Raw genomic sequence first — 22,863 nt, 5'->3', positions numbered from 1 at the left:
TTTTTATGCATGTTTTTCGAAGTTTTAAGACCGCGTTAAACAAGAAACTACTATTAGCCTGAGACAGTAATTATTTCTATGGCTTTGCTTTGAAAGTTCATCTATCATCGTAAATTTAAACTTTTTTATATATATGCAGGCTACTTCGAAGTGAACAGACCGCGATAAACAAGGAACTAATATTAGCCAGAGACAGATATTAGTTGTTTTTATGGGGTTGCTTTCAAAGTTTTAACAACAAAAAAGCGAAAAGCTTTGGAGTTGGACAAACAGAGAATTGATTGTTAATAATGTAAACGATTCATTATTAATACGATTTTTTGGACACTTTTACTGATCACTTGGTATTATAAGTTCACAAAAATCAAAAATAGTCAAAGTGGCAGTCAAATAGAGGTAGTGTTCAAATGGAGGGTGGAGCTCTATTTTTCAACCTTTCTCTTGTAGTGGGTGTCAAATAGAGGTGGCGTTCAAACATGATTTTTACCTAATCTAGTCTTACACTCTTTTCTTATTTAGAGAAACTGATATCTCCATATAATGTCTGCAATGAAAACTGTGTTAGTAAAATTGGACCCTGAAGCAGAGGGTTCGAGTGACTGTCTCTATCCAACAGGTTAGTTAGAGAGTTCTACTAAACTATGTATATTATGAAGATTATTGGCCTTAAAGGTTGACTTGCAACAAAATTCACATTACAGTTATTTGGTATCAAAAGATTCACCATGTCTTACTTTGTTGTGTTGTAGGTGCAAAATATGTGGAAATGTGACTACAAGCTCTTAAAAGCTCAAAATCGAACAGTTAATCGTCGCCATCACGAAACCGCCGTATATTGGAATACATTTATTTCTCTGACGTAGTCAAGCGATTTGGTTATTGTTTGACACGTGATGTTCTCATGTGAATTGGAAGGCCAATAAAAGGCTCAATATAAAACTTCTCGTAGCACTATTTTATGACAAACACTTCAGGTTTTACCGAAAAGCCCGCATCAAATATAGATATTTGCTATTTTACAAATTTGTTTCGGCTTGGTCTAATCATCTAGTCGTATTCTGATCATGTGACCCATACTTCCTGCCAAATGGCGCGAACAATTTCTGCAGCGTTTTTCAACTATCACAGGTGACTAACAGGCTTCTCATGATTATCAGACAATGATATGCACTCTTTCGAGCTAAGGTTAGAAAATTAAACTAATTTTTACGGTAAGTTTTGAGATATCAGTGCTCAAAGTGACAGCATTACAATGATGATGAAATAGACGCTTAAAGATGTAGTTGCGTCAAAAATGAAATTAGGACCCATAAAAGGCTAAAACATCAGCTACAATTTGATGCCATTTTTGTCTTTGTAGACCAACCCTGTCTAGAGATATATGCGTTTGAATGAGGCCCTCTTTTAAAAAGCTCACGTTCCAGCGGGTGCCAATTTCGTGACGTCACTAGCTTGTTTTCTGAAACGAAACCACGAGCGATAAATATGAGGTCGCTTCGTTAGCCAATCACGATCGCGAAATTTTTATATAGACCGTAATAAATGTTATCACTCGTAAAACGCGTTGTCTGTGATCTCGAAGATTCTCATCGCTAGAGAATTCGTGCTCATCGTTACTGATTCAACGCGTTTCAACAATTACTAAGTTATACATAGTTTTAAAATGGCTTCAAGTTCGAGCAACCGCTACTCAGAGTTATCTGAGCAACGTTTAGTAAAAGATTAGAGTAGACAGCCTATGGCCAAAGCTGACAGGCGTCAGCAGCGTTTTGCTGCAGAAGAAGACAGAATGGAGGTAAATTAAACTTAGAGTCTTCTATACTTTAGTAAATGTAATATTTTTTATAGTCATAAATACATATACTAATTAATAAAATGATAATTCTTTGCTATCTCCAATCATCGTTTCATAGCTTATCTGCCGTTTTACCTAGCTATAATATTTTTTTCGAATTTTCTTTGGTAAATTAGAGTCATGATTACAAATTATTTTCACACGTAGGAAGTGGGTAAAATCGATTGATCATTGCAAATCTTTAATTTCCAGAACCAAAGCTTCGAATCGTTGGCTTGGCGTACTTGTGCCTTTATTAAATGTTTATTCGTTTTTAAAATTACACTCGCAATCTATTTAACTCCCAATTTGGAAGCTGTCAATAGATACGCTTTAGAATGACATATCTATGAATGACATATTTATTGCATCTACTTTGTTTAAATTTACTTGTTTTACTGATTACAGAATGTTTATGTCGTCCCACCAGCCGAAGAAGCTTTGTCAGTGTGGAAACTGCTATAAAGGAGAAAGCAAGACTTGAATGCGTGCTGGATGATGTTTTGTTTGAGTTTGTTGCAGTAGATGAATTTGTCTTATTGTATCAGCTAATACTATGTGAGTGGCCACGACTTGATGAATATTTTTAATAAAAGCTTTATGCCGAGATGAAAATATTTTTGCTTGTAAAAATTATATAATAAAATAATATTGTTGAAGATAATGCAAAACATGATTTGCAGAATATTGTAGTGAATCGGATATGGTATATGGGTGTCCGCAGAACTGGAGAATGTGAGTTCAAATCCAGTTTGCAGCAGACTTCTCATCCTTAAAACTCTATCCCTGTCTATATTCTTTTCAAAGAGGTGGCTTGCTAGTAGTAAGAAACTAGTACGTAGGCAAAAGGTAATAGGCGACATAATGTGGGCGGGGCTTATGGGAGGCTGTATATCGTTTATATGGGTAGCTGCAGAACTGTGCTGATACAAAGACCGCGTTCTACATAAAGTGACTAGACAGAATTACCGTAGACCGGTAGAATTGGTAGTCGGTACCCAAATGTTTACACAACATTTGGAGAAAGTGAGTAGAACAAACTTTCAATTTTCGTTATTTGAGGCCTTTTAAACATTCATAATAATGCATCTGTAGCAGGATTTAAAATTTTATTCTAGCCAACACGAGCAAATACAAAATAAGATATATGCCAATAGAGCCGCGTAAGACTAGACTTTTATCGCAAATAGCCGATGTGAATACGAGAGATAGAGAGAGGTTGCCAAACGCGTGACATCATTTTTGGCGAGGCTGGGCACGTTTTTGTGGCCTGAGCGTTTTTACGGTGATCAGATTTTTTCGGTTTTAATCTTCAAATATCTTGGCAATGCGATCGCGTAACACAACAAACAACATATCAACCGATAGAGAAAAAAAAATGCTTTCTTTTAAGATCAACTTAAATTTTGACGCAACTACATCTTTAAGGACAATAGACATGGTTTTATTGAATGCGTGAAGTATGTTTGTGAAAATATTTCGACGAATGAGGTTGCATGAAAGTGTAAACAGAAGCCATCTTGTTCAGCTACATCCCATTTGAGCCGTTTTGGAGAGGGATTCTAATCTACAGCGGTTTCATGATGGCTGCGATTAACTGTTTGTTTTTTAGCATTTAAGAGCTTGTAGTCACATTTCCACATATTTTACACCTACAACACGGCAGAGTAAGACATGGGTGAGTCTTTTGATACCAAATAACTGTAATGTGAATTTTGTTGCAAGTCAACCTTTAAGAATTTTTCCAATATGTATTCATACCTATTTTTTCTTAAGCCATTTAATAGCCATGTTCACTGCATTTATTTCTTATTTATCAATCAAATTATCAAATCACTTTGTGATTTTCTCTATATCTATTTCCTTTTTATCCATGGCTATATATATATATTTCTCAAAGCATGTCGTATGTCTGTATGCATTCTGGCTATAGATATAGCTATAGCGTACGCTGATTATTGTGCCGATGTGGCCATGCGTTATGATGCTTCTGTTAAAAAATATCTTTCATGAGGTTCAATTACTATATCTGGAGTCAAGGCCAATTCTTCTCGCGCGGATAATTATATCGTCTCCGTGGCAAAGCCTCAACATTCTCTCTTCTTTCGGTCAGACAAAGTTCGATATCTCATTTTCACATTTGTACCAGTATCGAGAGGTAATAGTATCGCCATATTCAAAGTTTTGATGGATATCTTCTGATGGAACAGTAACCTTTTTTAAACTCACACTTCTATGCAAGAATAGTTGTTATTAATTCAACATATTTAGGATTTTTATTTTGTTTTCTCAGCTCATAATAATTGCATCATTATTGATACATCCTTTATTGTAATCATAGCAGATCCGACTTCATGTAGCTATTACTTGCTAATTATTTCACATTTACATCTTAACTTTTTATAGTCGCTTTTTTTTTAATTCATTTGACCTGCATGAAACATTTTCCTCATGATATGATGCTTAAGAGTTGTTTGACAAAGCTTGAAAACCTTTAAAGTTGTTTTTATTTTCTCTCTTAATTTATTTCAATTACGCAAAACACTTTCCTCATGATATGTAGTTTGAAAGTTAGAATGGCAAATGTTGCTGTATGTTAAATAAAAATCAATTTTCTGTCCAAAGACTTTTTTATTATCCGGCATTGCGGGTAGCACAGCTAGTATATAAGCAGTATATATATATAGAAGCTGTATAAGTATATAGCTTATATAAGTCTGTCTGCTATTGTTATCTTTTTTATAGGGGTGTCTAGTATAGCTATGTTCTCTGTAAACATACCTTAACACTTCTAATTGAATGCCACTTCTATTGGAATGCCACCTTTATTTGAACGGCACCTCCATTTGACCACCACTTTGACATTATTTGATCTTTATGATTCCATAATAGCAAGTTATCAGTAGAAAAGTCTCCTCCAAATCGTACTAATAATTACTAAGTTACGTCATAAAAGTTAATTCTTTCATTTGGATTGATCCTCATAACTCCTCTTGTATTGCATATAAAGAGTCAGTTCTGGCTGCATACTGTAGCGAACATATCAAATTATCAATGGGTTAATGTCGCAGTCCGATGGAAAGTGCACAATATAGACGACATTCGCTTCGCCTATAGAACTGTTAAATTCATCTTCCCTAAATTCTGATGAGCTTATTGAAGAATACAACGCCAGCCTCTTTTTGAACACCAGTTTCATTTGACCGCCACTATAGAGGAAGGGTTGAAAAATAAAACTCCATGGCATTCAAATATATAGGTTTTACTGTATATTATATCCCCATGTCTACTATAACCATTTCTGCTGGAATCATAGTGTATTGTAACTACATACTATTCTATTGTGATGCTTTAATCAGCTTAAAGTACTGTTTAGCCTGGTCCTTTTGTGTAGCTCCACTAAAACGATGTTTTCAGGTAGTAAATTATCAATACTTTATATTGTAGATATCGAGGTGAAAGTAGAACCTGGTGATACTTCAGTCAACAATTACAGTAATGAAGGTAATTATACAGAAGGATTTTTCATGATAATTATGAGTACCAGTACTGTATTGTCCTATTAGGAGACTCCGGAACCATCCGGAGCACTTTTCTTCTGTCAAAATCTCGGAAATTGCGAAATCGGCATTGCGTACATCGTGGAAGTCATTACGTGCCACTAAAATTCACAGGCCCGTATTCCCTAAGGCGGCTGGGCAGCTGAGTAGCCCCAACCTTTTAGTGATCTTCGGCGGCTAATTAGTAAGAATTTCAGTCTAAGCTCATTCACTTGGAATTTCCAACAACTAATTACCTAGCGCTCTAGCGCAACGTTGCGCTCTAGCAACTGGCGATGAAGTGGAGAGGCTCACTAATCTAGTATTGGTTTTGCCTGCCACCAATGCAGTAGGAGAGAGCTACTTTTCTGCATTGAAGCGAATCCAAAGATTGATGAGGAACACCATGGGGCAGGCTGTCTAAATAATCATCTAATGTTACACAGGGCCGTATCCTCCTATACTGCAGCTACTGCCATGGCAGTACATTTTTTTGAGACTCAAATTCCCGAAATTCACGTCATTTTTGCTTGATTTTAACATTTTGGCTGGGGAAATGACCAAAATGTCGTTTATTGGTTGCGTGGGGAAACGGTTTATAAAGCTGCCGTCTCGTAACGGTAAACAAAGGATATGAATGCTAGTAAGTTTTAAATATCATCAACAAGATATTAGTCGATAAATTCAAATATGAAACGATTATCCGAAAGGCGTTGCTTTGTGCTAAAGAAATCGCGCCTCTTTGAAAAAGAATAAAAGCTGGAAATACCAGTCAACATCGGCTCGACTTTCAAAACAGTAAAATAAAATATTATTTGATCCTCCGATCATAAGTGATTTTTGGTGTGATTAGAATAATAATAATTTAGATGATAGACGGGATGTAAACTTTTTAGACTTTTATAATACTTGGAATATGCAGAGAAAAACGATCGTTATGGTAGCTCGCACGGCATTTTTATGCTACCGAAAGGAATGCTTTCAAGCATTTCTTACAGAGACATTTGTACATGGTTGTTTTTTTGTAGTAGTAGATATGTAAATGAATGCTTATGTACAAAAGATTTTGTTCACAGAAATAAATTAAGTTTGAGCTGTGCATGTAACATGCATAGCTAAAACCAATGATATACAGCCCCCATGGGGGCTGTATACATGGGGGCTGTATGTCATTGCTCAAACTTAAATTTACTACTACTTGCTCGGTATTATAGACTATAGTATAAGTGCATTATTTTTAACATGGTGCTCTATTAATTTTACTTTTTAACTTTACAATATTATTTAATTAAATTATTTCTACTCCTATTAGGAGACTACTCATCTCCTACACCATTCATCATTGTACCCGGTGATAATTCTACCTCATGCTAGCTGTGACCAACCCCTTTAGCAGCTATCATTCACATTATATTTTTAATAAGCGTTGTTAAAGACAATCTCAATAAACAGTTTTATATTTAGAAAACTAGATTATAATGTCAAATTTGCTGTTAGAACATGTGCCCCATCAGGCGCCAAGTGTGCTAGATTTGCACCATTTTGACTAGTTATACTAAAAGTTTTTCCAGGGGAGAACCCTCGGACCCCCTCCACCCCCCACCCTCCCCACCGAGAGGGTGCTCAGTACCCTTTTTGGACTCTCCCCGCAGTACCAATTTCAAACAGGTGGATACTGCCCTGATGTTACACATATAAAAAGATGATGAAATAGATACAGAATCAGTTGTAAAATATTTCTGCCATGGACACATTGACAGAAGAAGAGCTTTTTAAAAGACAAGTTTCAAGCTACAACAATCAATCTTCTATGTGCACATGTACATGTATGTTTGTGTTTGCAGGCCAAGTTTGTTGCTCATTGTATTCCTACGTGGCCATAATTTAAACATAGTAAGTTTTAAGCAGGCCAAGTAATTTATTTGTTGTCTTTCCCTGGTGCATGAAATATATTATTTAAACTTACTTATGTAACTGAAACAGGTGCTCTTAAATTTAAATTTTAAAAGACAAGTGTCAAACTATAACTATTAATCTTCTATGTACACATGTACATGTATGTATATTTAGGAATATAAATGTAAATATACATATATATGGTTACAACTCAAAACCATATAATTCTGTAGCTAGCTCTCTTTGCAAGACTTGAAATGACTCAACTTGGGAGGACCTGGATATCCACCTTAAAGGTTGACTTGCAACAAAATTCACATTACAGTTATTTGATATGGAAAGATTCACCATGTCTTACTCTGTTGTGTTGTAGGTGCAAAATATGGGAAAATGTGATTACAAGCTCTTAAAAGCTCAAAAACGAACGGTTAATCGCAGCCATACGAGACCGCCGTAGTTTGGATTATCTTTCCAAAACGACTCAAATGTGACGTAGTTGTGGTAGATGGTTTCTGTTTACACTTTCATGCAACCTTATTCGTCGAAATATTTTCACAAATATACTTCACGCATTCAATAAAACCATGTCTATTGTTCTTACGCGTCTGTTTTATCGTCATTGTAATGCTGTCACTTTTAGCACTGATATCTTATAACTTACCGTAAAAATTTGTTTAATTTTTTAGCCTTAGCTTGAAGGAGTACATACACTATCATTGTCTGATAATCATGACGAGCCTGTTGGTCACTTGTGATAATCGAAAAGTGCTGCAGAAATTATTTGCGAATTATTGGGTTACATGATCAGCTTATGACTTGCCGATTAGACTAAACCGAAACAAAACTGTAAAGTAGCGAGCATCTATATTTGATACGGGGTCTTTGGTAAAACCCGAAGTGCTTGTCATAAACTAGTACTACGATAAGTTTTATATTGAACTTTGTATTGGCCTTTCAATTCACGTGAGAACATACGCGACAAGACGATAACCAAATTTTGTGGCTACGTCAGAGAAATAAATAGATTCCAATCTACGGCGGCGTTTCGTTTTTGAGCTTTTAAGAGCTTGTAATCACTTTTCCACATATTTGGAACCTACAACACAAGTGAGTAAGACATGGTGAATCTTTTGATACCAAATAACTGTAATGTGAATTTTGTCGCAAGTCAACCTTTAAATGATACAAGATACACTTTAAAATGCTCTAATTTTGCTCTTAATTCTCAAAATTTTCTCGGGGGAGGGCCCCCGAATCCCCCTTCTCTGGGAGGGCGCTTTTGCTCCCCTCCCAGACTCTCCCCGCACGGCCGAGTCGGTCTTCAGCAACTACTAAATGACAGTCTCCTGACCACTTTTTTTTGGACAATACAGCCCTGATGAGTATTCATTGTATATACCTAAAGCTTCTGAAAAACTCTCATCATTATTGTAGCAGTTGCAGAAGTAAAAACAGAACCAGGATCTGATGATGGTCCTGATAATCTCTACCCAACTGGTTAGTTAAAGATTTATCAAATAATAGTGATAACTGTTTTTGATAAGCTCTGATGCTTCTGAGTTAGTTGAATGAATATGATAATTACTTTCCTCTATTGTCTCACCTACTGGTTTGTTGGTAAAGAAAAAATACTAAATCTTACCCGAGTTACAGTTTAAGTGTAAATTCTATGAAGGAATTCTTAATTTAACTAGTTTTAGAATTTGATACTACAGATACATGAGAGCTAATAAAATGCGAGCTATTTTCTCAACGTTTGCAGAAAGTAGATTAGGTTTTAATCACATATAATTTCTTTAGCAACTTTGTTTAAGATTTCTTTTGTATAAATCTGATAATTCAATTTACCGTAAAACCTCAATATACTTCCATAGCGCTCTATTTTTCAACCCTTCCGCTATAGTGGCATTTTATAAGAAGTGACGCTCAATTAAAGGGTGGTGCTGTATTTTTCAACCCTCCTATAGTGGCATTCAATAGAGGTTTTACAATATCCTGATAAATTGTTTATATTATAGATGTTGAATATAACCCAGAACTAGAGAGTTCACCAGTCAACACAAACTGTGATGAAGGTAAATACGGTATTACTTTAATGGATTGAATAACAGGACATCCATGTAGTTGCATTTGTAGTGCTGTAGCAGTAGTAAGCGTGTGATAGTCATGTAGCATGCAGTATAATTGCATTGTATACTTGCGCTACTGCACAGTAGACACGTGTATATAAGTACAACTATTTTTAATGCAAGATAAGCAGTATTGGTACTGCCTACCACACAGTGTGTATTGCTAGATGCAGTGGTTGGTGCATCGCTAGTGCACATTTCGTAAGGCTAGATACAGCATAAACTTTTGAATAACACTGCACATATATGCACAGCATTTTTACATGAAAACCCGTCACAGAATCAAGTGTTGAGGTGATGTCAATGCAACCACAAAATAACCGCCAGATATGAATGCTAGTCAATATTGAGTATGAGTGAGTAAATTGATCACTATTAGCATGTTGTATACAGTTGCATTGAGAATCTATTAAGGTTTTAATTTGTAATTTTAATGAGAATATACTGCAATTATCCCAATTTTATAGGAATGGTGATAATGCCTGACTTCCTATTTCGAAATGATATGGGAGTTAGAGCACAAGCTCATGGGCTTGCTAAACATAACACCTGATATTTGATACAAGGATGGGCAGATGTGGTGTCAATTGATCTACAGTATCAACTAAAGCGCAGTTGCGGTGTACATACAGTTTAGGTTTTGTATAATGCGCATTCAGTGTATGTATGAGTTGCTGGTTTTCACAGATTGCATATTGGAAGTAAATAAGCCGTAGAGTGCAGTGGAAAACTTGCAACAGAAGCACAGTTGCAGCAGCAGTAAGTCTGCTGATCATTAGAAATATATAAAGCACTTTAAAATTACTGCGTACTGCAATGCAATGATGTAATGTAGTTCCAATACATCACAATCCTGTTGTCGCCTTTTGATCATGTAGTGAATAGTCCGGTCATAGCATCTGATGATGGTTGCTCTAAAGATGGAATTGTTTGATAGCATCTGATAGGCATTTAGCCATTTTATACACAGGTAGACAAGCTATAGCATCTGGTATATATTTGTTTAGTAGCCAAATTTTTGGATAGCAGGACAATAGTATTTATTGGTGATCAAGCAGTGATAAAAAAAACTGTTTGGTCATATTATCTGGTGGCTTCTATTCTGGTAGACATTACATTCACCCGAAAAAATCAACACACAGCATCTGGGAGGCAGGCGGATCCAAAAAGAGAGTTGTCTCTCCTGCGCGAAAACATTACAATTTGATTGTAATTACCACTAGATCGTTGCACACTACTTCTGTGAAAAAGACATCTGACAAGTGTATTTTGTTAGTTTAAAACTTCCTGAGCTGCAGTCTGGGCAAAAACCAAATGGTTTTAATCGTTTGAGGCGTGGGATCAAATGGCTCAAAGGCAATCCCCAATCATTATTGGCTTTTCCTACATCACATTTCTCTACGATTAACAACAAAATTGTTTTGCATTTAGCTACTACTGCCAATTGTCGAAGGGTGAAAAGCTTTCGTGATTTAGCTTGGTTTTTCAGATCAACTCAGATTTGCCTTCTCTTGGGGAATGTTCTTTTTTAAGATGCCTCAGCAAAACTTTCATCCATGCTATGCAGAAGGGTTGGTATCCACTATCTAGTGAAATTGGTAGGTTTTAGTACAGCGATGTTGAAGTTATTGTCAGTCTGCAAGTTGGTGATTATCTTCCAGGATGAATTTATTCGCGGATTACCTTTTTCATGCATATTCACGAGCTGATTTATTCGCGGGTGAACACAATCACTCTCTATTAAGAGTTAACTCTATTGCAACTAGCAACAGAGTGAACCCTTCGCATGCGCACACCGCATATTCAGGTTAATATTTAGCTTACAACTACGAGTCGATCATGCTAAGCTATAAATTTCTTGCTGCTTTCAGAGGGTTTCACGAATATTTATCGATTTGGAGGCCTTTGATGAACCAACAACTTGTGGTAAGTAGTGAGTTTTTTCAAAACTATTTACTAAATTAATTAATTGATTTTCACTTTGGTAATCACAGATTTATTTTTTCCATACCTACCGCTTCGTTATTTGTTTTAGGGTGAGAGGGAGCCCAATAATCTGCACCGACCCATTTTCAGTAAAGCCCGTAAACGCAGACAGCACAACGGTTGGTCATCTACCTCGTGAAATAGGTAGAGTAAGCAGCTTTGTCATCATAGACAGAGGCACAATGACTGCAAGGGTGGTGGATGTCATTCCGAGCAGATCACCAATAATTCAGGGAGGTCTTGAAATTGAGGTAGATGTGACCGCAGCTGCTAACGAAGAGAATATATCTGTTTTAAAAAAGGAACAAGAACGCCGTTACGAGCACAAATTTTTGGCCAACCGGCAGAACTTTGCAATAGTAAGCCACGAGGAGAGTTCTGACGATAACTCCCTTACTAGCCATGTAGTAGCGAGAATATCGCTTTCATCATCTATCCAAGACAGTGAGAGCGATGTAAAGCTACCATTACCAAAATAACTAGCCAGAGAGCACCATTACACGCTAGTATTTACTTATCAAGAGTATCAGTTTAATTTTATTGCCAGATAACCGCCATATGAGCTAAACGTTTTTTTTATTCCATTCATTGTTTGTAAAATTTTATTTGTATTTGAAATATTTTATTTCTACACTCAAGTTTGTAATAAATTATAATATATCTGTACATGAAATAGAATATATATAATATAATCATGTTTGCTGCAGCCATATCAAGGAGTTGTTGTTGATGAAAAGGTCTAGGTTAACTGGTTGCTTCTCTGCCAATATTCCTGCCTTGGTGAATACTACTACTTGTCTTTAGTTTTCATAATTGGAATAGGTTATGTTTCATTCTCAATCTGCAGTAAACACAAAATAGAAAAAATTTTAGTAAGTGTAAAGGAAGTACAAAAATAATAGCTGAATTATTTAATGAAAGCTATCAATTTTTAAACTAGAGAATGAGCTAACACAGTTAAATATGGAAAAACGTATCTGCACTGCAAATCAAATACATACCATAATGTCCAGATTAGAATCATTATCGTCATCACTTTTGGCATTAGAGGTTGATGGAGTTGACTTCAATGTAAAAAACCTGTGGGAGATATTTTTGCGATGACGACGCCATGCCGAATAACTTGTGAGAACCTTGAATAATTTTGTAAAGAAGTGTTATGCATTGACAATGGGATTAACTCGAAGCCCCGGCGATGATTTTAAAAAAGTTTTGGAACTCGGCTACGTTTAGACCTTTTGCTTAGCGGCCATTTTTGCGATGACGCCATTCTGCATAACTTGTGACAGCCTTGAATAATTTTGTAAAGAAGTGTGATGCATTGACAATGGGGTTAACACGAAGCCCCGGCGATGATTTTAAAAAAATTTTGGATTTTGGCTACGTTTAGTACTTCTGCCTAACGGCTAGTTTTTAATTTGAGGCAGTAGTTATTCTCTCTTGTGTTTAAAAATAGAACTAATTATTATTCGAATTCAATAATTCGCGGAATTGACTGTTCGCAAAATCGCGAAATTTATATATCCATCGAATATTTTCATCCTGTAGGGTATTTAAGTCTTATGATGTGCTCTTTACCTGGCCACTTGACAGATCTCATGAGATCATCAGATAGAAGATGTAATGTGCACCGGTCTAGTAGTGCAAAGACTTTCTCTACATGATTAAATTTGTTGTTCCTACTGTCCACCATGGTGCTCAGTTACGTGGCAAAAATCTTTACACACCAGAGAAGATGCAACCGGCGCATCATTTCTACTTTGAGACTATTTTGTTCACGTTGGTTCGATTCTTATCTTCTCTTGCACTACTTGATAACAAACACGGACTACATATTCCATTAAATTTCTTTAGCTAAAATTTAACTTGAATGGAGTACCATTCAAAAGATCATTTTGTATCATTTGTTCGTAAGGTGTATACGATTTTAGATCATTTTTGTTCTCTCCAAGCAATTCATCTACTTTGTAGCATTAATATGGTTGTGCTCTGTGCGATTTTCTTAAAATCTTAATCGTATCCAACATGTATGTGTCAATATTTCCTAGTGGTCAATGTTTGAGTAGATTACGGAATCTGATTAGGTTGGACGCACTGTCACTCATAGGTTTTCCAATCTATTTGTTACTCACCTTTGTCAGTTTATCTATACACCCATCTAGTTAAAAGTATCACTTGTTTTCGTTAGACACTTTTTTCTGTACAAAAACAGTGAAACTCGGATAACTCAAACTTCAAGGGACCGAGCAAAAGTGTTCGAGTTATTAAAGCGTTCAAGTTATCAGGACAGTCATAAGTGCACGTATTTATCAGTAGATACATGTACATATACAAACTATATATAAATCAAAAGCATAGATTGCTTGTTGCAAGTTAAAGGGTCTCTCGTGTGCAGTTTTAAATATTTTTAATCAGAAAGTATAGATATTTTTCTATCACTTGAGATTTGTTTGTTGTTTTAGGTGATGCGACTGCTAGGACGCTCTCAGATTAAAATTGGCAAAACTTGATCGCGGTTAAAACGCTCAGAAAAGATACATACGTATTTTTCTACCGAGCATTTTAACCAAGATCAATTTTGCAGTAAGTCAGTTATTACAAAACTGCTTTACTATTAAAAACCCATTATCGATTTTGCCGATTTTACTTTAAATTTATCCGAATTTTACCTCGCTATTCTTGCTTTCGGAGGGTTATCGCTAAGCGGATGTTTGGTAAAATTTGATTTTTGCAAACCTTTAGAAAAATCATTAATGAAAATATTTTGCCGATGTTGGTAATAACGAGCCCTAAGAACTACTAAAAGTCGATGTTTATCTCTATGGCTTGGAATAAAGTGATATTCTAAAGCGAAAGTAACAACCATCTCGGTAGCCGTTTGGTAAAAAACTGTTCGAGTTAACGGAGTTTCGGTCGAGTTATCTAAAGCCATTTATCATTGCGTGGGAACGGACCAAACAAATACCTTGAGTTAACCGTGTTTTTGAGTTATGCGAGTCATCCGAGTTTCACTGTATATGGGGTTGATTGTATTCCTTGTACTAGATCAAGTGGTGTCATTGCATAAGGCTGTAATTACAGTTTCTGTGACTTGTTGCCATTGATCAATACGCCATTTGCAGCTACAATAATACTTTGATCAATCTCTCAGAGCTATCATCCTTGTTTAGTACATTTAGTTCTCCTTGATGATGACTTACCTTTTTGCTGGTGTTTTCTACAAACATTTGCTAATAGCTACTCATAAAGTCATGTTTTTTGGTGTCCTAATAGAAAATAGTTTTTCTATTTGGTAATTCCTGTAGCTGTTTGTGATAAACACACTGTCTCCATATTTATCTTTTCATACACGAAGACTATCAGGAAGCTCAAAGCTTCTTTTATACAGTCTAAATTTTATTTTGAGCTGCAGTTTTACTGCAAATATGCAGTTTTACCTAGCTAGTTCGGTTTTGCCAGGCTGCCATCTCAACATGAGTATAGCTAGTTTTAATCATTATACATGTATATTGGTTACAAGGATCCAACTCATTGTCAACACAATATCTTCAGTCGTCATAGTCATTTTTACTTGTATTAGTTATTGGAAATTGGCTTATTTTCACTTTTGCAATAAGTTGAAAGAAAGTAACATTCTGGAGAATCATTTGAAAAAATATAGATGACAAGAGGCTGTCAGTTTGTTTGAGTTGTGATCATGTTTAGCTCCTGGTTTTTTATGAAGAAGTTACTAAGCATAAGAAACCAGCTAGTGGCTCAAACCGAAGGTTGACTAATGTCTTCAGACAATAAAGTTGTATCTCTATCAGTTTGTCACATGATGAAATTTGCCTATTTGATTCAAGTTGATTACATTTAGACTGCACTCGGGCTAACTTTTGATCAAACATTCTCTGAACTTTATTTTTCTATCCATTTTAAATTATTTAGTGGTTTTCCCTCTTCTCTTTATATTAGAATTCACTGGTTGCTCATTCCTAAACCTAACAAGTTTACTTTACTAGTAATACGTACTAGCTTATTGCAAGTACATTTCTGATGAAACAGTGCTGACTATATGAACTTATTTAATAAGGATAGATAGACTCGAATGTCACACAAAACTTCCTAACACAAAAAAGGCATGCAGACGTAATATTGTTATTTGACTATTAAGGATGTGGATGTTGTAACTTGACACGAGATGCATGACACAAATAGCGAAATATTTAAATTTAATCATCCAAGACATCTTTTCATACTAAATTCTTTACTTTTGACAGCTGGTCAATATTAGCACATTTCAAGGTTTGTGCCTGAACTTACATCTCATGTTTGTAGTGTTACATAAATTAGGTGTTTTTGTGATGAGAACTCTAAAAATCTTATATTACTTGTAGAGTTTAAGTGACCTTTCATGACAACAATACTTACCTATATTTGGTACCACCAAGCCTGTGTGCCAAACAAACTCTCACACTGTCAACTTTTATTATAGGTGATTATTCTGGTAGATTTACTCACCGCAGTACTCGGAGAAGAGACATGAAGACTTCTACTGGAGAGGAGCCTTTTCAGTGTACAACGTGCAGTAGGAGGTTTACTCAACGCTGTACTCTAACAATTCACATGAGGACTCATACTGGAGAAAAGCCATTCCAATGCAAGATTTGCAGTAGGAGGTTTTCTCAACGCAATAGTCTAACAATTCACATAAGGACTCATACTGGAAAAAAGCCGTTTCAATGCAAGATTTGCAGTAGCAGCTTTGCTCAATGCAAAACTTTAACAAATCACATGAGGACTCATACTGGGGAAAAGCCATTTCAATGCAAGATTTGCAGTAGCAGGTTTGCTCAATGCAATACTCTAACAACTCACATAAGGACTCATACTGGAGAAAAGCCATTTCAATGCAAGATTTGCAGTAGCAGCTTTGCTCAATGCAAAACTTTAACAAATCACATGAGGACTCATACTGGGGAAAAGCCGTTTCAATGCAAGATTTGCAGTAGCAGGTTTGCTCAATGCAATACTCTAACAACTCACATAAGGACTCATACTGGAGAAAAGCCATTTCAATGCAAGATTTGCAGTAGTAGTTTTACTTTGCGTGGAAGTCTAACAAGACATATAAAGATACACAATAGAGAGAAGTCATTTTAATGTAAGATGTGCAGTAATTGCTTTGCTTGTAAGACATTTTTGAGACACACCTTTGTATGCTGGTATGCGTTTAAATACTCCCATATATTCTCATTTGGCTTTGTAAAAATTGTATGGTGGCTTGTCTTTTTGTTATGTGATCATATATGATGCATATTGAACGATAATATAACTATTTGTAAAAAACAAAGTGAGTATTATATTTGATAAAAATAAGATGTCCAATAAATGATAAGCTTTGGTTCTATCTGGGTGAACCAAATCAAACATGACTGACGACTTCGTGCTTTTAGCATATATCGAGCTTATTCTTCCGACAAAGCAAGCATTTGATTGGTTGCTTCTGTTCTTAAATAATTCATCTAGAACACAATTATTTCCCCACCTACATCGTAATAGTTCATGCAACAACTATGGTTTCTTATTGCATTTATTAGAGTTATTCCTAGATTCTGTAGTTTAAGTCCAGCCTCATTGTGTACCCTAGATTAAAGTAAAGTTAAGGTAAAGGTTAACCCTAGTATCGACCAAACCGATGTCATCACCGGTATCGACTGATTTCACCTAAAGCAGGCCAATCAGATCGTCCCTTACAATATTGATTTATAGTTCACACTAGCCGTACCACCCGGCATTGCCCGGGTAATAAAAAGTATTTGGACAGAAAATTGATTTCTGTTTAGCATATACAACATTTACCATTCTAACATTTAAACTTTGTATCATGAGAGAAGTATTTTTGCTCAGTTCAGATGAATTAAGAAAAAAATAAAGCAATTGTAAAGGTTTTCTAAAACAACTAAGTTTTTAATTTAATAACTTGAAGGCAGTGTTTCGTTGAAATAAATTAAGAGGAAAAATAGAAATGTAAATGTGAAATTGTTAGCAAGTAATGGCTAAATAGAGTCTGTTTTGCTACGATTACAATAAAAAGTTATTTGGTATACAATTATATGATTTTAGTTCGTTTCAGTGTTAGCATGCGGAAATTGGCGTGCCAATTTTTGCACGCCAGTGTTGGCATGTGACAATATCGCAGACTATAGGCATACATAGAGTGGTGTAGAAAGTACTAGAAACCCACAGTAATTATCTAATGCGTCTATCTAATTATCTAAATCTAATCACCTCCTGGTAAAATCAATCATCATTAAAGAATAGTAACAAAATAATATGTTAACCTTAGTTAACTATATGTACCTACAATGACTTTAGTGTGTGCTGTGGTTATGATCTGCAAGATAATATAACATTACAATGTACCTACTAAGTCGAGAGTTCTTACCTTTGAGACAGACTTAGTACACAAATCGCCAAATTTTAATTGCGAGATAAAATAATTGTTGATACCTTGTGGCGTAAAAATGTCGCAATAGCAAAAGAAATAACGAAAAAGCATTGTTTTTCCTAGAGTTTGACGAAAAGTACTTTATAACAGGGGCATCGTAGCGCGTGGGCACACTGCTCAAATAATATGTCATTTAGCGTGATCATACGGTATAGTGTATATGATAGGGGCTTTGATCAATATTCCTTGTATATCGCAGTGGTAGAGCGCACAGGGTTGGCGTAATATTTCCCAAGGCGTCTTTTACCGCCCCATGAAAAACTCACTGTTCGTCCAAAAACGGGCAAAACTAAAAAGTTAATCTTCGGCCGAATTATACTCTAAATTCTTATCAAAGTAATTATTGTTTACAAAAATGTTTGGATAAAAAGTTCTGGCATTATAATATTTCCCATTATCCCCAGTTTTTCTCAGGAAGAATGCCAACCCTGAGAGCGTGTGGATTTAGAACTCGCGGTTGCAATCTCCGTCAGTTCAAGTCCAAAAGAATGTGGAATTTTAATAGCTATAGCTGGACACGCACCAAGACATAAGCACCGAAACACACACAAAGCGAAATGCTGACACAGTTATACGCTAACACCGACACACTGAGACGCAGAGACACACACCGACACAGAAACACATCTACACAGAAACACACCGACACAGAGAAACGCACCGACACAGCAAAACGCATCGATACAGAAAACACCCCGACGCAGAAAAACGCACTGACACAGAAAAACTCAACAACGCTCAAAAAACTCATCAACACACAGAAAAACACTCACAAAAACACACACACACACTCACAGAATAAACAATCATAGGAAAACACATACACGCAGCACACGCTCACACACACAGGTGCACGCAGAGGAGTGCACACGCACCTGCACACACACTCACACATACACATACACAGGTGCAAACACAGAGAAGTGCACACGCACCTGCACACACGCGCGCACGCACACACACACAGGTGCAAACACAGAAAAGTGCACACGCACCTGCACACACACACCACACGCGCGCGCGAACGCACGCACACACACACAGAAACCCGCACACAGAAACCCGCACACAGATACACGCACACACAAACACGCACACAGAAACACGCACACACAAACACGCACACAGAAAATTAATGTGCTAATAATCTTAATTGAAAAAGTATTAAATGATTATCTTTATTTAATAAAAACAACTTTGTATACATGAAACTAGGCAAGCTTAATTTTCTATACTCATTTAATGTTACAGAAAGAATTATTTACAGACAAGGTGAATATTAGCAACATAATGAAAAAATAATACCTTTGATGGCAGTTCTCGTTTTTTAAATATATCTCCTCGGTACCATAGAACCATGATGCCACTTTTCTAAGTTGTAAAGCTTACATTTATGGGTCAAACATTTACAGACCAAAGCTTTACTACTGAGCTGCATTTCAGTCTTTTCATTTTAGCTTTTAATTGTCATTCAGTTCATTTATTGCAAAGATGAAGCTGCCTGCTCTTGGTATGGCTTTGCTTTAATAAAATTACTTTTACAATTTCACAAAAAAACTAATCTTGTACTGTACTTAATTAAAATACCTCAACTGTTATAGTTTGATTGCATGATAAATAAACCTAAAATATTTTAGGAAAAAGACTTGGCAAGCACGAGATAAGCTAATATGTCTCTTATGTCTAACTAGTTAAAATTCGCTTAGTGAGAAACCTCATATAAAGGGAGTTGTCTGCTTTGTTAACCAATGAGTTGTCCTCTCTGCTAAAACTAGTGAAAGAAAGCTCCGCCTTTCTGTCGTAACGATCCAAACAATAACACATGTTATATTGTAGTAACAGTAGAGCGTGCTTGAAACTCAGCATTGAGTTTAGTACAAATTTTCTCAGGAAGTTGAAGTAAGGAAACTGGTACTCAAAAAATTAGAACACTAAGGTAATATTGATTTTTAGACCATGGCAGAGAGCTTAAATGTCTTTTTATTAGCATAAAGTACACGGAATTGTATTTGCTTTATCCTACTCACAAATTTTATTTGTGAGTAGTCATCTTATTTGCAGTTTTTGCCCTTAGTGTTTCTTTGCATATACGGTAGTACAAGATTTTTTGGCGGAACCTCAAAAAGTTTGCTGTTTGAATTTGGGAAAAAATTTATTTGGTGGCAGTATAATTGGTTTTATTATTTTAATTTGTGTCAAAATGAAGCTTAGCTTTACATCTATTGTGTGGCCTTAAATAATGAAAATGCTGCTTAGTTTACGCGTAGGCCTAGATTACGAGTGTTAGTTGTTACGAGTGTTGCTCTCTTGAAGCAATCGTCTTATAATAGACCAAAAACCCCTTATTTTCTGTCTTTATTGACTTGTTTAACTTGCATAATTAATTGTCTTATTGATTTAATCAAGTCGTTTATTTGTTTGTCTCGTAAAAGAAAAAAAAATATTGGTACATAATGACATCTCTATAATGCACCCATCCGGGCGCCAATGAGATAATATAGTAGACTAGACTAGATTGTTAGCGTTTCATCCATTGCATACTAGTATATGTATCAGAAATCCGGAAATGTGGTCTATTGTCGTATTTATTGCAGCAGTAATATACTCTGCACGCACTGTGTTTGTATTTTGAGATAGATTTTACCACAAGGCAGTTAACAAATCACAACGCGGTATTTATTGTTTTAGTTTTTGAATTTCAAACTAACTCTTACCATAATTTGACTTACGTTTTTACTATGAGTATTTAAAACTGTAGGAACAGTGCCAATACTCACCAATTTGTTGTTGCAAGTTAATAGGCTATCGGTGACGTAATTTAGGCTATTTCTATAGAAGTTCGACAGAATCTCCAGACATACAATTGTGAGGATGTATTAATGCCATGAACAGATTACTAAGTTTTACAGACCATATAGCTTAGTTTATAGTTAATTAAATACTTATAACGATACGGATATGCATTTGTGATTGAGCAGCACTAGTGTTCCTTCATGAGCATGACACACATGCGTAAACTACTCCAAATTAAAGCAGTTTTTTATATTGATGTTTGCAAAAATATTTTGTTGATTGCTATTACGCCTCCCTTTAGATGAGTTTACTAGTAGCAGCACCAATGTTCCTTCAAATGTATAGCAACATGCTTAAACTCAATCCAAATTTCAAGCCAAATTGAAACAATTTTTATAATATTTTAAAGAAACTCTAAAACTAAAAACTTTTTGCGTTATAAATAGAAATCCAGTATAGCCTACATCATTCAATACTAGGGAATATCTTGGGACTGACGGATGAAGGATTTGTTTAATATTAAAAAGTACACACTAGGTAGAAAGTAGGAGATTATAAGTAAACTCCAGAAACAGCCTTTGTTGTCCTGTAGTTTTGAGTTTGTGGACAATAGGAGGATGTTCATGGACTTCATTTACTAATGACAAGTGTTAATCTGCCCTAGACATGGAATCACAAAATTCAAAGCATTATACATGGATGGATAAAACTGAAACTACATTTCCATCTATATACAGTGCATATAGTTTTAATGTTTATTTGTCATTTGTTAGTCTGTCGTCCAAATGTCCAGTTATAGCGCCAAAGTTTTAAGAATGGAAAAACCTGCTTTGCACTGGAATTGAACTTGGAAACCTCAGTTCTACTGACAGGCCACAGCTTACTTGCCATTATATGGAATAATTGTGCACATACTTGTTACACCTACCAATTTTAATGGTGGTTAAAATACCGTACTTTTCGGACTATTAGCCGCTACTTTTTTCTGATGATTTGAGCCATGCGGCTCATATAAGGGTGCGGCTATTCTGTGGCTTTTTCTTTGACCGCTAGGGCGCATTAATCATAATCTACGGTTAGTGCGCCTCTAGCGATGAAAGAAAATACAAAACAATGCCTAACGATACTGTTCCTTTAGGCACTAGGTTAAAAAGCGTCGGTTAATATGAAACAGTGCCGTTAGACACCGTTCCGTTTTAACCAGCAAAATAGCTGCCGTGTTAAAAAGCACCATCCTGAGTTCTGCGGCCTATACAAAGGTGCGGCCTATGTATTGTTTTATTATCGTTTTTTGGAAAATAAAGCAGATGCGGCTTATATAGGGGTGCTGTTTATAGTCCGAAAAGTACGGTACACATGCTTCAGCTAATACTTTTGAACTACTACAAGAAAATATGTGCCCGGACTTTCCTAAAAATGCTATAAATATGTGTATAACTAAATATAATTAAACTTCTAGCTCATACAGAAAAAACCTGCATTTAAAATTATAACGGTAAATGTTGTATAAGTTGTGATAAACACTTTTTATTACTACTACTTATTATTATACTTGAACTAGCTGTACTACCTGGTGTTGCTCATAAAATTGATTTGTATTTAACATATAACAACATTTACCAACACTTTACATTTAACAACACTTGCAATTCTAACTTTCAAACTACATATCATGAGAAAAATTTTATGTGTAGTTGAAATAATTTAATAGAAAATACAACTGTGAAAGTTTTCCAACATTGTCAAACACCTGTAACTTTCAAACTTCATATCAATAGGAAAATGTTTTGTGGAAATCTATTAAAAAAAATAAAACAACTATAAAAAGGTTTAGATGTAAATGTGAAGTAATTGGCAAGTAATAGCTAAATTAAATCTGTTTTGCCACGATTACAATATAAGATGATTCGATAATGTTACAATTAATATGAACTGAGTAAACAAAATAAAAATTCTGAATATTTGGAATTAGTAATAACAATTCTTGCATAAAAGTGTGTGTATAAAAAAGATTACCGTTCCACCAGAAGCTATCTATCAAAACTTTGAATACGACGATACTGGTACAAATGTAAACATGAGATATCGTACAGTCTTTTTCTGAACGAACGGATAGAGAATTTTGAGGCTCTTCCCACGGAAACAATATATTTATCTGCGCGAGAAAAATTGGCCTTGAACGCAGATATAGTA

At 35.5% G+C, this 22,863-nt stretch overlaps 1 protein-coding gene across 1 annotated transcript in view; it reads left to right on the top strand.

Moving 5' to 3' along the window:
- The first annotated feature begins 600 nt into the window (after nt 1-600).
- LOC137387867 (zinc finger protein 26-like) overlaps nt 601-22,863 on the top strand; it is a 41,734-nt gene continuing 19,471 nt past the window's right edge. The window contains 5 exon segments of the mRNA XM_068074382.1: nt 601-616; nt 5,282-5,338; nt 8,704-8,766; nt 9,288-9,344; nt 15,862-16,507. Coding sequence (XP_067930483.1) covers nt 15,909-16,507 — 599 coding nt within the window. The 5' untranslated portion in view covers nt 601-616; nt 5,282-5,338; nt 8,704-8,766; nt 9,288-9,344; nt 15,862-15,908.

Source organism: Watersipora subatra, chromosome 2 (assembly GCF_963576615.1).
Source record: "Watersipora subatra chromosome 2, tzWatSuba1.1, whole genome shotgun sequence".
Taxonomy (NCBI): Eukaryota; Metazoa; Bryozoa; class Gymnolaemata; order Cheilostomatida; family Watersiporidae; genus Watersipora; species Watersipora subatra.
Note: the sequence above shows the minus strand (reverse complement) of the source record. Positions and strands in the feature narration are given on the sequence as shown.